General features: G+C 36.2%; 1 protein-coding gene across 1 annotated transcript in view; it reads right to left on the bottom strand.

Annotated features, from left to right (window-relative positions):
• LOC128031640 (ankyrin-3-like) overlaps window positions 1-16,119 on the bottom strand; it is a 72,464-nt gene that overhangs the window by 20,133 nt on the left and 36,212 nt on the right. The window contains exons 24-38 of the mRNA XM_052619943.1: window positions 14,214-14,225; window positions 11,382-11,469; window positions 9,063-9,107; window positions 8,150-8,259; window positions 7,155-7,187; window positions 5,131-5,355; window positions 4,715-4,869; window positions 4,385-4,596; window positions 3,500-3,707; window positions 3,186-3,282; window positions 2,281-2,509; window positions 1,872-1,997; window positions 1,253-1,363; window positions 943-969; window positions 282-360 (exon numbers count right to left, since the gene is read on the bottom strand). Of these exons, the coding sequence (XP_052475903.1) occupies window positions 282-360; window positions 943-969; window positions 1,253-1,363; window positions 1,872-1,997; window positions 2,281-2,509; window positions 3,186-3,282; window positions 3,500-3,707; window positions 4,385-4,596; window positions 4,715-4,869; window positions 5,131-5,355; window positions 7,155-7,187; window positions 8,150-8,259; window positions 9,063-9,107; window positions 11,382-11,469; window positions 14,214-14,225 (1,757 nt within the window). The remainder of the gene's footprint in view (window positions 1-281; window positions 361-942; window positions 970-1,252; window positions 1,364-1,871; window positions 1,998-2,280; window positions 2,510-3,185; window positions 3,283-3,499; window positions 3,708-4,384; window positions 4,597-4,714; window positions 4,870-5,130; window positions 5,356-7,154; window positions 7,188-8,149; window positions 8,260-9,062; window positions 9,108-11,381; window positions 11,470-14,213; window positions 14,226-16,119) is intronic.

The following is a 16,119-nucleotide window of genomic DNA, read 5'->3' as shown; positions in this document are numbered from 1 at the left end:
ATGTAGTAGCAAACCATATGAAATGTAGATCAACAGAACAAAAAACAACATGCATGACAAAATAAAAAACTGAGAAGGCAAAAAAGCAAGCAAACAAATGTAATTGTTTATGACTTATGTACACAGACAATATATATTGGCAGTTCTGTTTTTGAAAATGGTGAGATATGAGATTATTGTGACTTCATATATGCCTTTATCAGATGCCTATGTACATGTGGAGCTTCGACTTTGATTATGTCATGCTGATGTTTCAAGAATAAAGAAAATGTAGGACTCACTGGATGCTGGATCGGCCAGATAGCTGTAGCGCTTTCGCAATGCTAATGAGGCAAAGGTATGTCGTCGATCTTTGTCATTCTGCAATAACACAAAAGTAAAAATCCTATGTAAGAACAAAGTGACAAAAATCGTAGTGCAATGATCTTTTTAGTGGTTAACTACTACAATTTAATTTTCATTATATTGAAAGCACTGTATCTACATTGGTATAGATTTTTTGAGCGAACCTTTTGAAGGAATTAATTGAAATGGTGAATTTAATTTATGATATCTGTCAAATATAAAAACTGCTTCAGTTTCTGTAAGGATCGTGTGCTTTATTTCACTTTGAAATGCGGTCTCCTGAGAGAGAATCAATCAGATAAGCACAGCCCATTTGCTAACAGTGTGAAAGCTTAGTATTTTCCAGTCAGACTGCCTAATTGCTTCACTTTGAAATAAAATTAAATAAAACTTAAATCTGCAAAAGAGATATGTAAAAAATGTTTCCACCAAGCCACAAAATAACACAATGCTTTAAATATACTGATAAACTCAAAAAGAAGTCATGCACTTGTGACGGGAGCTGATACAAAAGCTTTTCACTATTTACATAAATAAGCGTATGATCACATAAGCACCACATTAAAGGCAAAGGTGGACAAATTATGAAATAAGTACCTCATCATCAGGATCCGACTCAATTTCCTAAAATTTCCCATGGTGCATTGCAGCAATACAAAATGGAGCAGCAGCAGCCGAGGATGGTGAGTAAGTGAAGATCGTATTGGAAAGAGGAGATAAGAGAAAAGGAGTGAAAAGAGGACAGTAAAGGAATAGAAAAGATAATAAATGCAGAGAGATTAAAAGAGAGCAAGACAAAAAGAAAGGCAAATTAAAGTTACAGCATAAGTAGCTCTGTGAAATTGTTTAATAAACTCCAGATAACACTACAGAAAATGTCACACAAAATGTTTTTGTCTGTTCTTACCTTCCTGTGTGTTGGCAGTGTAAAGTTAAGGTTGCAGATTGCACTCTGTGCAATTTTAGGCTCTCCGAGGAATGAGATTCTCCCACATGGATCTTGGCCCATATCTCTGACCTACAAAGCACATCCATGTACACAACAGAGAATGACAAAAAAAGTGTTAAAATATAATTTCATTCATACTAGTATCCTAATAAAAGCTGCTTTATTTTACATTGAGCTGAGCTGCCTCATGGGGTCTGCTATATTGCGGTCACATGACCAGCCAAATACAAATAATATGCTATACATTTGCTATACCTGTTATAGGACACTTCACTCTCATGAAATAAATAATTTATGGCTGACTGCGAGTAGAGTATTTTTGAACATTCAGTTGTGGGATGCTGCATCCACATTGCTAAGTAACAATATAATGTCCAAGACATTTTGCTACATCTGCTCATGGAACACAGACAAAAACTTTAACTTACTTTATATCTTTGATCAGTAGAGTAAATATAACTTTTTGCAATTCATTTCAATATTCAGATTTAACTGTATAGCCGATTTACTGGATACTTGTTTACTGAAATTCTGTAAGTGCATACAGCTGAAAGAAATAGGCCACTGTCCCTCAAACCTTGACATTGAATGGGAGTCGGTTCTCTTTGAAGGCATAGAAGTTGAAGACGAGTTGCTGACCACTCTTTGCCAGAGGAGTGACGTTGCCGTAGCATTCTACATGAATGGGCTTACCCTCGAGAATCTGACAAAGGAAATCATAACAAAGTAAGTCATAAGCATTTCTCCATTTATGTCTCTAAGGTGTCAATAAATGATCATAATGGTTATTGTGTTTGAATATGGGAGAATATGAAAATGTGGATGGCCTGTGAGTTTTCTTATGTGTGTGTATATACAAGAATATTCACAGACTCGTGACTCACTGTTTCCAGACACTGAGAGCATGTTCAACGTTAATTATTTATGTGAATGTGTGTATAGTGCATGCATGTGTGTAAGCTAGCGTGTGAGTTACAGTGGCACACCTCAATGTCTTTGCTCCTTGCCACCTCCTCAAAGTTCTCCTGCTGCTCCAGAGTTTTGTCAACTTTGTCGTCAGTCATGCAGAAGCAACGCAAGCGGGACTCTATGGGGTCGATCGTTTTAGCAAACACCACAAACTTGGCCAGGTATGGAACGCATATCAGCTCTCTGTACAACTGAGATGCTAAACCCACCGTCTCACTGATCTGCTGACAGTCTGCCAACCAAAATCTACAAAAAGTGGAAAGAATTGACCTAGAATAAGGAAAATCCTGTACAATTCTCAAATTTTCACAAATATTTACTTTCTCTGTTACAGCTCCATGGGACAGAAAACCTTGTTTACATGATAGAAGTTTTGGAAACAAAATCTAATAGAAAAATAGAAATCTTACAAAAACAATGAATGTTTATATGAATGGAGCTCAGTGGGTTGCTTGGAACCAAAAAATGGTCTGCAAATCATTTCTGATATATTCATAGACAATTTTTTTTTTTAAATAAATAAGTTAAATTCAAAACCAAAATATGACTACAGATGCATGCATATTTAGAAAAATAAATGCTTATCAAAATGAAGCAGGTAACACATAAAATAAGATGCAATCAAGTCTAAAATAAATACAGCTTTACTTGCAACAAGAATAAACATGGTTTAATTTAGCATATTTCATTTAGCAAATGATCTTAGGTGGACCTTCCTTTCCTCACTAACTCTTTATTCCAGTCCACGGTCTGCAATCATATTTGAGTTCAATTAGCATTTGACATTGTGGATGTGCAGATGAAAATTATTATAATAATATAATTTAATCTAGGGCAGAGATCCTCCACTCTCCCCCACTCTAAAGCACATGATTTACAGTATGCATCGGATATACTCAGCTCAACATCAGCTGAGACTCACCTGGCAGACACATTTGTGGTGAAGGAAACACAGTCTGTGACGAAGGAGAGTGGAGTGGTCCCAGTGATGTCTTCCCACTGTGCAGGGGATGTTCCACCTAAAAACAAAACAGTTGTAAATATTGGTGTTGGGAATCACTTTTATCACAACATTCTGTTGGGTGCTTAATAATTTTTTGGTCCTTTTTATTCGATAGCAGTATGAAATTTTGACATCTCAAATAATGTGCAGTTGTTGTTGCACCATTTGAGCATGACAGCCTGACATTTTCCACATTTCATTTAAAATACACACACTCAAAACTATTCACGTGCCTGTAATGCTACAGAGCAGTCTTAGGCAGGGGGCATGTTCTCCTTTGCGCCCATTAGCAACAGCCTCTTTGGATCTGGGTGGCACTGGGATTGTCATGGTGATGGGCTTGTGAAACTTCCTCCTTCTGGGCTCCACGGTAACAATTGGGCTGAAGGATGCACGGTGACCAGTGATAGTCCGCACAATATCCTCTGGCACAGGCTGTGCCTGAGAAAGAAACAGAAAAAAATAGTATGATATACAGGAGTGAAAAAAAAAACTGTTTCTGAACTAATGCAGTTTTTTTTTATCATGTCCGATGTCCATTTTGCTTAACCAACTTAGGCATATAAAACAAATTAATCATCCATTTATGCATATAACTTTTTATTGCTGTAGTCTTCTGACTTGTTTCTTTTGTAACATGCATATTCTCTCAGTTTCTATGCTATGTTCATGAGGTGTTTACCAGGAAATACATCCTGACCACTGTTTTAACAGACAGAGTCACATTCATAAGAACAGATGCTAATCTGCTATTATGTCTGTGTTCTGTGGGAAAATATTCTACTATAGTGTGTGTGTGTGTGTATGTGTGTGTGTGTGTGTGTGTGTGTGTGTGTGTGTGTGTGTGTGTGAATATGAATGATCCCAGAGTCCCTTGAGATGACATGTCAGGCCTGTTTTATGTAAATTACTTAAACTAATTTAGCTTACAAATCATTCAAAATATTTTAAGCAGTTAAAGTTATTTATTGAAAAAAATCTGAAAAAAGTACCCTCAAACCACAAATCAAAACTATTTGCAATCAAAAATAAATAAATAAATGAATGAATTAAATAATTAAATACAAAAGCTTGACCAAACATAATTTGATGAAAACCATCTTGATAAGTACTTATACCTGTAGTCCAACACGAATCTTCTTCGTAAGTGCTCCCTGGGGAAAGGCAGCCTTCACCATGGGAACCGCCTCACTGCTCAGGACTCCGCCCTCTGGTCCCATGTAATCACTTTCTTGTTTGATGCGTGACACCACCGCAAAGTACTGTGGGAAATCTTTTGTGATGATGCGGCAGATACGTTTTTTCTCCAGCTCTGCTGTACTATCCATCTCTGTAATTGCATATAACACAAATAAACTAAATTTTAAAGATCTATTGAAAACTACCTGTGAGGTATTTAATGAGAACCATTTTAGTCTGACGTTTTAGTTATGTCATTAGTACATTACCCTCATCCATGCCATTAAGAATCGAGGTGAGCTCTGTCACTTTACAGTCATAATGCTGTTCTTTCCAGGTTTCTCCATTATCGCTGCGTAGGATGATCAGCTCCCTCTCCTTTCCCCGCATGGAGCCAAAATGTGGAACTTCAACTATCACAGGCCTGAAATTAAGTGAAGACAAAAAGGGAAGAATTCAATAAGCAGATGGGGAAATGCACAATGCAAACTGTGTTGAGCCTTAATTTAATGAGAATTTAAAGAAGCAAATCCTGACATTACTCAATCTGAACTCATTCCCCATTGACATTTTTGTCAAAAAAGTTAAAAACGATTGCATATAGGCCAAGATTATGTTGTTCATGAATTGTCTGCTTTAACTGTGAAACTACAGATCATTTAAGCCACCATGGAGGAATTCTTACCCTAAAAACTGTGCCCCAGCTGGCCCCATTTCCACCAGTCTGCTCACAAGTCCCTCTCCCTCCACCATAGGGGGTAGGTATGCCAGGCGGTGTCGTTTTGCTAGGCGACAAGTTATTCTTGTTGGTGCTGGACACTTCCTGGGTGGAATTATTATACGCATCCCATCATGACGACTTCCTCTCATTGACCCGCCCCGAGCATCCACCATGAAACTCACTAGGAACCTGCAAGAGAATACAGGATTAATGGAAGAGAAAGAGGGAAGGACATGAAGAAAGAAAGAGGGACACCACGCTAACCCACTACACAGACACGAACGAGTGAGAGACGATTCCCATGCTTGGATCACTGTACACCCAACACACGTGGTGAGAGAGAGGGAGGGAGGGAGGGAGGGAGGGAAAGGTCTAAACAGAAACGAAAAGGAGGAGAAACATTAAGCGAGAACAGACCATTAAAGCGAGAAAGACAGAGAAAAGTTTAGTCAAGACAGAGGATAAACATTTAAAAAGAGTGACAGTGCTTCGAGCTGTTAAACCTGGCAGCATTTTGTCCCTCATACAACAGCAGCAGAGACAACTGAACAGGAAACACAAGCGATTCCTTCAATACTGACTTGCCAAAATATCACCATAGTCACTGTACTCATGACTCGGTGTCCAAAGCTGAAAATAATATCCCGTTTACTGCCAAGATCAATTGTTTCGAAGCAGTGGTCAACAGTGTGACCAAAAGCACATCCACAGGTGGATAGAAAACCCAAAACATCCTTATCTGTTAACGTGAGCTGAATGCAATATATATTTGCATGTGCATTGCCACCGTGTGTTTGTTATATACATGAGATCCTAACACTGATTACCAGGGCTAGGCAATAAACCAAAAAACATGTTGGTGATATTCTATTTATAAAAACTAACTTTGAAAGAAGTCTCTTATTCTTATCAAGGCTGCATTTGGTCACAATAAAATGAAAACAGTAATATTTAATATTATAATTTAAAAACCTGCTTTCAATTTTAATATATTTTCAAATGTCATTCAGCCCTGTGACAGCAAAGCTTGATATTTTAAGATTGATATTTATTCAGGATTCTTTGATGACTAGAAAGTTCAAAATAACATTTTATTTTGAATAGAATGCTTTGTAAAAATGCAGACGTTTTTACTGTCATTCAGTCAATTAATTTTTTTCAAATACTAACCCAAATTATTATTTTTTTTTATATTTGTCCCGATGCATTTGCTTTTTTTTCTTGACAGAGTAACCATTTTACCAAAATATCCATTTAAAATGTTTTATGCAAGAACTAAAACAATAAAAATCTTAAAAATAATAAAGGCATGTTTTTCCTCACTATTTACAAGGAATAAATAAATTTAAATCTCAAATAATATTTTATAATTTTCTTTTATATGAGTTAGTATAACAATAAATAGTAACACACTGCATTATTTAATTTTCTTTAAAAACATATATTTTTTTGTACAAGATATGCCACCCACAAGAATAAAGTAACATTATTGAGGGATGGTGCAAACAATTATCTATTTCTTGAATCAGAGTACTCAATCAATTCAAAACATCACTGCAAATTCACAATGCCTATTTTAAATTATTATAAACATACTGTTAATTTTAATATTGCCTACTGAGGAAATGATGCTGCTTCAACAAGTAATTTCTAACTGTGAAATGAAGAACATAAAAAAAAAACTTTCATCACAAAATGTGTAATGTGCTGATGGTGGAATTAGTATGTGTAATGAGTGGTCTGCAGTTTATTTTATGACTATGCTGAAGTTGCAGATTTCTGAATGAGATGAGATCCATTTCCCAAAAACCGGCTAAACACACACAGTGTGGAGGAGTGCTCACACAGATGAGGAGATAAAACAGGGAATAAAACAGAGAGCCAGAGAGCAGGAAACAGACAAAGAGTGAAAGTAAACAGGAGAGGACAGATGAAAATACGTGACAGAAAGCTATAGAAAGAGTGACGTCACCGGACTCAGTTTTCACCTGGAGTCATACTGAGGAAGCGGGGAGGAAGGGCTGCAAAAGGAAAAATTAACGAAAAGAAAAAAAGAACAGAAAGCAGGAGGTAAAAAAATAAACAACATTCATTATTAAAGTTGTTGTCATGGTAAAAATGCTGACATATATGTAAGATAGACATGAAGCTGATGTCAAAAATCTGATCTTATGTGCAATGTAGCAGAAAGTGTGGGGGGTAACCTAAAGGAAAACAACAGGAAAACATGTGCTTTATGCAAACAACTCAACGAAGCCAAAGAAAAGCTTTTCACATGCTTGCCCAAAACAGCATCATGTTTACAGTTAGATTGAATCATCTCCCACCAATCATAAATGGTATCATTATAATGTGCAAATGAGATGCTCAATCCCCCTTAGGAGATACAGGTGGTCAAAAGCAGTACGTTTTAGCATTTAGATAAATGGGTACTTTAACTGAATTGCACTTCATTTGGGTCCACTAATACATAGAATTACACATTTTATTTCTTAGATATAAATTTTTTAACGAAATACAGATATGCAGAATAAGGAGGACTGAAGACCATTAAACAGTTAGGATCAGTAGGATTTTTTTAAAGCAATCAATACTTTCATTTTAGCAAGGATGCATTAAAAGTGTTATTAAAGACATGAATAATGTTACAAAAGATTTATATTATTTATATTTCAAATGAATGTTTTGGAAGTTATATTCATCAATTATGTGAAATAAATGTATCACTGTTTCTACAAGAATATTAAGCAGCATAACAGTTTCCAAAATGTATAATAATAAGAAATGCTTCTTGAGCAACATATTATCATATTACAAAACATAACAAAATCTAGCCGACCCCAAACTTTTGAACTATAGCATATATACATCATATAAATATATATATATCATAAATCGGAATCAAAATCTATTGATGTTGTGGTAACTAATGTGTTTACATACTCAAAGTTAAACAACCATAAACACAAAAACATATTCTTACCCAGAATGCACAGGACTGCAGACAGTGTTATGTGAGTGGTCCACAGTATCAGGGGTCCAACTGTACCGCCGCATACACTCACTGTTGTATTCACGAGTCACTGCAAGGTGCTGTAAACACATCCATATATAAAAACACACACTTCGGGGTCAGCAGCAGCTGGGTAACCTTTAAAATGTGTGTGAAGGTTGTTAGAAACAGAAACATGTTGTAATTCAATTCAGAAATGATCATATGTGTGTGTGTGTGTGTGTGTGTGTGTGCTTGTTTATTCTGGTGGGGACTTAAACCTGAATACACAGACTCATGGGGACTCGTGTCACGGTGGGGACCTAAATTGAGGTCCCCAAGGGTAAACAAGCTAATAAATTACACAGAATGAAGTTTCTAGAAAATCTAAAAATGCAGAAAGTTTCCTGTGAGGGTTAGGTTTAGGTGTAGGGTTGGTGTAGGGCGATAGAATATACAGTTTGTACAGTATAAAAACCATTACGACTATGGAGAGTCCCCACAAGGATAGCTGACCAGACTGAGTTTGTGTGTGTGTGTGTGTATTTTTAATTCAGTGACTCGGTTATCTAAAGATTCTTGAGATGCCTTGCAAAACCACTGCCAAATAAAAAGCTAAGAAACACAATGTCTTTGGAAACATCCCACTGATACATCTGGATGAAACATGGCCTCAAACAGGACACTCAACAAGAAAAATAAAAAGCAGAAAAAACAATGAGTGAAAAGACAACAGAATAAACACTGTGGATGGAGGTGGAGCTTGCATTTGCAAACAATTACACAGATACAGAAGAGCAAAAAAATAAAATAAAAAAACAAGCATGTTTGGATTTTTGTCTAATGAAAGGCTGGAAAAGATGGAAAGAGATGATCTAACATGGTCAAGATCAAGGACCTGTACCTTATTCTGAGGGTCCACCATGTAGGAAATATCTTTAAATACACTCTGAAGCCAAACAAAGAGAGACAAAATATGTATAATGTAAAGTGTTTCTCTGATATTCTTCAAAACTACCTAAATGCATCTGAGCTGAACACTTGAAAGACAGACAGCTCAGTTGCTTTTAGAACACAACATCTGAAACTGAAGCAAAAATAAAAACATATTAGTATGCTGTACTGCACTCTATCTCTTTCTACGTTCCCATAAACAAGAAACACAGTCCTATACTTCACTCTAGACACAATACTGACTTCATAACAGTTATCTTTAGTTAAGGCTAATGGCTGTTATGCTTGATATGCATGTTAAATCAATACAATTAAAATTTTAATAAAATAAAATAAGTGGACTAGTAACTACATCTCTGTTTTCTTTAAGAATTGAGTAATTCCAGGATTCTAGCCTGAATATTTGCTCCTGAAAATGGAAAGAGCAACAGAACTCTGAACAGGAAAACACAATGGAAAAGAGTGACCGAGTCCAAGTCTGACTTTCCATCGTTCTCTCTCTCTTTGTCCTTCTTCCCAGTGTCTATTCAACTGTTTAAGGATAGATCGAGGTCAAGCATTTTGATATCTAAATGTGCCTTTAAATAAATTCTTATTAGACTGAGAGTTTTAAGTATAAGATTTTATTTAAAGGCACATTTGAGAATGAGAATGTGAAACTGGAAAGAACAGAATAGTGTGTTTGTGTCTGTGTGGATGGGGACCAGGCTTTCGTAAACCCCATGGGACCCAAAACAAATATTCCAAGACATTTTGCTCTGTTGTGGAAAGTCCTGAGCAGGCTCTGTGCAAATGTACGTTTATTTGAAACAGCTTTACAGGAAATGCATATTTCTATATTACAAACAGGGGACACCATCAAATTAATGTCCATAAAGATCATGTTTCATGAAGATATTATTTTATATTTCCTACCGTAAATATATCAAAACTTTATTTTTGATTAGCATTTTGCACTGCTAAGAATTAATTTGGACAACTTCAAAGGCGATTTTTTCCAGTATTTTGATTTTTTTTGCACCCTCAGATTCCAGATATTCAAATAGTTGTATCTCGGCCAAATATTGTCCGATCCTACTAAACCACACATCAATGGAAAGCTTATTTACTCAGCTTTCAGTTGATGTATAAATCTCAATTTCTGAAAAATTGACACTTAAGACTGGTTTTGTGGTCCAGGGTCACAAATAAGTATCTTTATAATCAATTATAAACAGATGTTGTTAACATAAACAATAACTATTAAAATAATTTTTGTTATTTGAAATCTGAAATTTAATGAAAATTAGAAATGAAATAAAACAACTAGGTTGAAAATATAATAGAAATATTTAAAGATATTTAAATATATATATATATATATATATATATATATATATATATATATATATATATATATATTTAAAACTAATAAGCACAAAAAATAACACAATTAAAACTAAACATTTTATTTAAATTAAAATGAAAACCTAAAAATAAAATCTAATTCAATATATATATAAATGCTATAAAACAAAATAATAATACAAGACTTATTATAAACAATTTCTTTACTTTATCCACTTTTTTTTTTTTTACTTCATCCATCTTTGATGTATTCATGCATTCTGGGGTTGACGTAATTACTAAGGATAAAGAAAAAACCTTCAAATTTAAAATTTAAATAGCAGCATAATTTCCCTTGGTTCTGAAACCTATGATGCCTTAAAATGCTGCCTATGAAGGTAACTCTCTAGGGTATGTAACAGTGCTGTAGTGTGTGTAACAGCAGCTTTTCCACCATCAGGGTGAACCATTCTAAAAACAGTATGGAATAAATACATTTCCACTTGAGCTTGGTTCAACACAACATGATTACAAACCATTCTTGGTCCGTAATTATCAGCACGGTTGGCTAACAATGCTGAAAATTGCTGGTAGGATGTGTATAGTGACGTTGCAACTCAAGATTTGGTGTTGCCTGGCTACCAGTTTTTCTCTGTAGCTGACCAAGTGCACTATTTGATCATAATGTGGTCGCCATTTACATCTCATACCATCTGTAAACACTTGTGTTACCAAGGCAACGACTGATGCATTTGTATTACAGGCTCTGTTATCAGCCCCACAGTGGAAAATGAAACCATATCTGTACTAGCTGGGCCCGAAACAGAAGGGTTAAGCAACGAGAACAGTTTGGCCTGACAGTGGAAAAGCAGCTACAGAAGTGAATTAGAACAAGACAGTGAAAGCCACAGATGAAAGCGATAAAGAGTGTGGAGGTTCTTACCGTGTCTTTGGTGGGCACCAGCATCTCTTCAATCATCATGCTGTCTCGAGCAAAGGAGCTTCTGTTCAGAGTGTTGGACCTGTCTGAGCTGAAGGAGCGCAGACTGGAGTGTGTAAGAAGTTCATACATGTGCACACGCACAAGCAGATACACATAAACATAAAGCGAAAGACACACAAACAGGGACAGACGAACAAACAAAACAAAAAAAAAGGTTACAACATGCAACATCCAGGGAGAACAAAATCCAACCCTTCTGAGGAGAGAAGAGAGAAGGGGATATCTGATAGATACTGTAGAGAGGAAACAGATGCTGTATGGGCAACATTACTGTAACTGTGACATTTAAATGATTTGATCAGATACCATACTATTAAAAAGTTGTGTTTAAATGCTTTGGCTCTTAAATGTTTAAACTGGCAAAGCTTAAATGAGTTTAGTTTAAACACAGATATCAACGTGTGCTGTTCAGGTCTCACGCGCTATCAGCACCTGGGTGATGACGGATTAATTGACTGTTCATAATCCACCACACGGCATTTGCATTGAACAAGAGTGAATGGTTTGTCCATGTTTTTTTTTTTTTTATCACTGTCTGGGAAGCCAGAATGGGCATCCATCAACAGAAATATATATTAGCTGAACCCTGTTTGTTTTACGTGTTATTTACAGCAAACCATATTAAAGATGTTTTTCAGACTTAAACTGAACCGCAGTCTCAACGCATGCCATAACCGTGTGTGGAGACCCGAATGGTTTGATTTTTTTCAGCAAACTGTCCTACCACTTATAAGTATAATTAATATTACTCAGTACTTATATGTATAATTACACTGTAAAAAGGGCACCTTAAAATAAAGTGTAACCAAATCCTGTCATTAATTACTCACCCTCATTTCGTTCAAAACCTAGAAGTCCTTCATTTATCTTTGAAACACAAATTAAGATATTTTTGGTTAAATCTGAGAGCTTTCTGATCCTGCATAGACAGCAAGGGAACTACCACATTCAAGGCCCAGAAACACAGTAAGGAAATCTGTAAAATAGTCCATGTGACATTAGTGATTCAACCATAATGATATGAAGTTACCAAAATACTTTGTGCACAAAGAATAACAACTTTTTTTAAAGATTTCTTCTCTTCCTGGTCATTCTCCACGGCCATTCACAACAGTACCACAACACATGCATTCCACAGTTTGCATCAGCAGGATCACACGCATGTGTCGTTGTACTCTTGTGAATAGCCATGGAGAATGACCAGGAAGAGCAGATATCATTAACTAGAGTAGTTATTTTTGAACAACTGATGTCACACGGAGTATTTCAAAGAAGTCTTTACTATGTTTCTGGGCTATAAAATGTTTCAGTTGCATTGCTGTCTGCTGTATTTTTGATTTCATCAAAAATATCTTAATTTGTGTTCCTAAGAACTAAAGTCTTACAGGTTTGAAACGACAACAATAATGGGTGAGTAATGAAAGACAGAATTTTCATTTTTGGGTGAACTATCCCTTTAACATTTCACACAAAAAGTTTTGAAATAACCCTAATCCATGAGGAACAGTTCTAGCAAGCACCTCCAATAAACTAACACTTTGAACAAGTACTTTTCAGCTCATTTCAAATTTACGACTGTGTGAGTGTGTCCCTTCTGCAGTACTCTTAGAAATGCCAGGATCTCTGCAGGACAGCAGTCTTGGGTTGGTTGCACGGTGTGAATGAGAGATTGAAAATTCTGCAGCAATCAGCAGGATTTAAAGGTACAGCACTGTAGCGCACACAGCAGAACTGCACAGTGCACATGAGGGTGTGTTTACGAAAGAAACAGTGTCGGTTTGTGAGCTAGTTTTTGTATGAATGGATTTACAACTCTCTTTCCATTCCTTTTTGTCATATTCTAGCACTTCAGCTTAATTTGTCTGGATCTTCATTGTTTTTATTGTTCTGTAACATTACAGCAGCAGGCTAACCCTTCTCTGCAGCACACACTCTTTTATTTCTTCTTTCATTTTCTCTCATCTCTTTTGCCTTTCCTTCTTCAGCACTCTCTTTCTTTGCTATGCACTTCTTTCATGTGATCTCACTCTAAACAGAGCAAGCATTGTATAAAAAGGCTATACTATGGTTGTGTGCATTTGCAGGCATGTGAAACAGCATAAAACTAAAATTAAGAGGAATATTTGTTCTCTCACCCTTACAGGCTAAGTTATCAATGTGGGGAGTAATGGCGAATTAAATTTACCGTCAGCGATGTGACAGAGTAATTGGCTTCAACTGCTGAATGATCAGCTTAATGCTTTTGTCCCTGGATGTTACATAAAGCATCACACAACTGAAACAACAGCAAAACACAACATATATGAAAACAATCCATGCCACACTAAACAAAATCTTATAAAGAACCAACACATAATAGTTAGCAAACTATTCATTAATATTTTAGAAATTAATAACATTTAAAACCACAATTTTTCACAACACACAACTACTGCCCACTTCTCCTGTTGTCTTAAACACTCCTTACATCTTTGGCATTTATAAACCACCTTCAAAAAGGTTAGATGGCTTTAGTGTGAACGACACGAAGCTTGCTCGGCTTCTGAGCTGGATAGAACAAATAAAACATCAACGCAAGAGAAGTTCATAGACTAAAACAGTTCAGATGCATGAATTTGTTCTATCAGGCCGAGGAGCTCAGGCCTCAGTGTATGAAAGGGATGAGACTCCACAGAAACGCACTGCACCAGATGATACAGTGGAGCGGGGTACGTATGGAAAGGGGCAGAGACAGAAACGACAGCTACGGAGAGAGAAAGACATCTCTCTTACCTTATCCTGGGGCTAGAGAGAGTGAGAGAAGCCAAGAAAGAGAAAAGACAGTAAAATGTACTGGACGCGGAGAAGCAGTGAGAGTTAAGCATGGCACTGAGGCTCGGCCACAGCATGTGTTGTGCTCCTAGACAGGACTGGGTGCGCTTTTGGTAAAAACACCCAACATTAGTGGCACTATGTAAGAGCAAACAATGCCAGGCTGATGTTAACAAAACAAAAGAGGCAGAAAATATGAAGCTCTGTTCGGAAGAAAATCATCCATTAGATATACAAACATCATCTAAACTCCAATAATAACAATTAACATTTCTAAACAAGAAATAAAAACTCATTTTCAGACATGAAACGGTGTGTCTTACCTTGGCTAAGCAGCTGAGGTACTGGGTATTTTGCAAATGATGTAATTATACCAATAATCTATACAGCTAATTTGACTTACATTTGACTATTTAATGGCTCTTGTGCAAGCAAGTCGCAGTGTCAATATCCAAATGCAGCAAACATAAAGCTGATTATTCCCTCTGAGCTACACTAGAGTTCTGAGCACAAAATTTAAACGATCAATCCATCATAACTAATGGCGACTCAAGGTCTGCATCCATCAGATCCCACCTTCACGTTCACACAAACAGAGTCGCGCTCTTTCCAGAATTCGTCACTCAGTGTTCCCTTCCCGGTAATGACGTAATTGTTTTCAGTCATTTATTCCCTGTCATCGAACTCTCTAACCACTGGCACACAAAAGCCAACCAATCAGAACTCACTGTCCCGTACAACAACAGCAAATCAGGCTCCATTGTGCCACATAATGCTTGAATGACAGGAATGGTACCTTTCCATCTTTGTGTCCCACCTCTCCCTCACCTGCTATATTCATCATCCATCAGCCACGATGAACAGATAATGACCTCTTAAATGAGAGAATGGGATGTACTTCAACACAAAACACCACAGATGTGCATCTTCTGCCCTAACTTACAATCATACCATTAAGGAATTGTTTTAAAAGAACACTGTTCCTTTAGGAGTACAACAGCATTTTACATTTTTCTGACAATTTCATACAAACATTTTGTGATCTGATCCAATTTGGCATATGATGATGATTACAAGGACATCGTGTTTGTTATGATGAAGATCCATTTGATCATGTTTCATTAACAATATATTAAGCCTGTAATTAATCATCCAGGCATCACTTATGCTTTCTAAAGAACTTACAGACATAATACTCTTTACAAAGTCTATTTACACGTTATATCTTCAGTAAATCCTACATTACATTTCATAAATTTTCAGGTTGTGCATTGTACTGATATTTCTGTTTCAACAACAACATAGTACTCTTTTGTTACTTAAAAAAAATTCAATGATTTTATATTTGATAAAAACCAGAGTTTGTTACTAGGGATGCATGATAATATCGGCACAACATCGGTATCGGCCGATAAAAGCTTAAAATGACCATCATCGGTATCGGCCGATATGAATATTTCTGCCGATGAGCCAAACCGATATTCTCCAAGTGAAATAATTGACCTGTTTTTCAGATGTGAATGTCTGTCTACATTTGTAAAATAATACATTTTTGGTAGAATCAGTACAGAAGAGATACATGGATTTCTCTTCAGTAAAATTTAAGTTTAAATATATCAGTATATATTTGTATATATATCGATATCGGTATCGGCCAAAATTATTTTGAAAATATCGGCATATCGAATTTCGGCCAAAATCCAATATCGTGCATCCCTATTTGTTACGACCAATTACTGTTACAAATTTTGCAAAAGTTGTCCAGCTGTGGAAGTTTTGGGTGAAGTGGGATTACTGCATAATGAATGCATGTATAATGAATACAATATTAATGTCTGCGCTAACAGTATAACAGGTGTTTTTCTGC

Source organism: Carassius gibelio, chromosome A17, assembly GCF_023724105.1.
Source record: "Carassius gibelio isolate Cgi1373 ecotype wild population from Czech Republic chromosome A17, carGib1.2-hapl.c, whole genome shotgun sequence".
Lineage (NCBI taxonomy): Eukaryota > Metazoa > Chordata > Actinopteri > Cypriniformes > Cyprinidae > Carassius > Carassius gibelio.
This window is presented reverse-complemented; position numbering and strand designations above follow the sequence as displayed.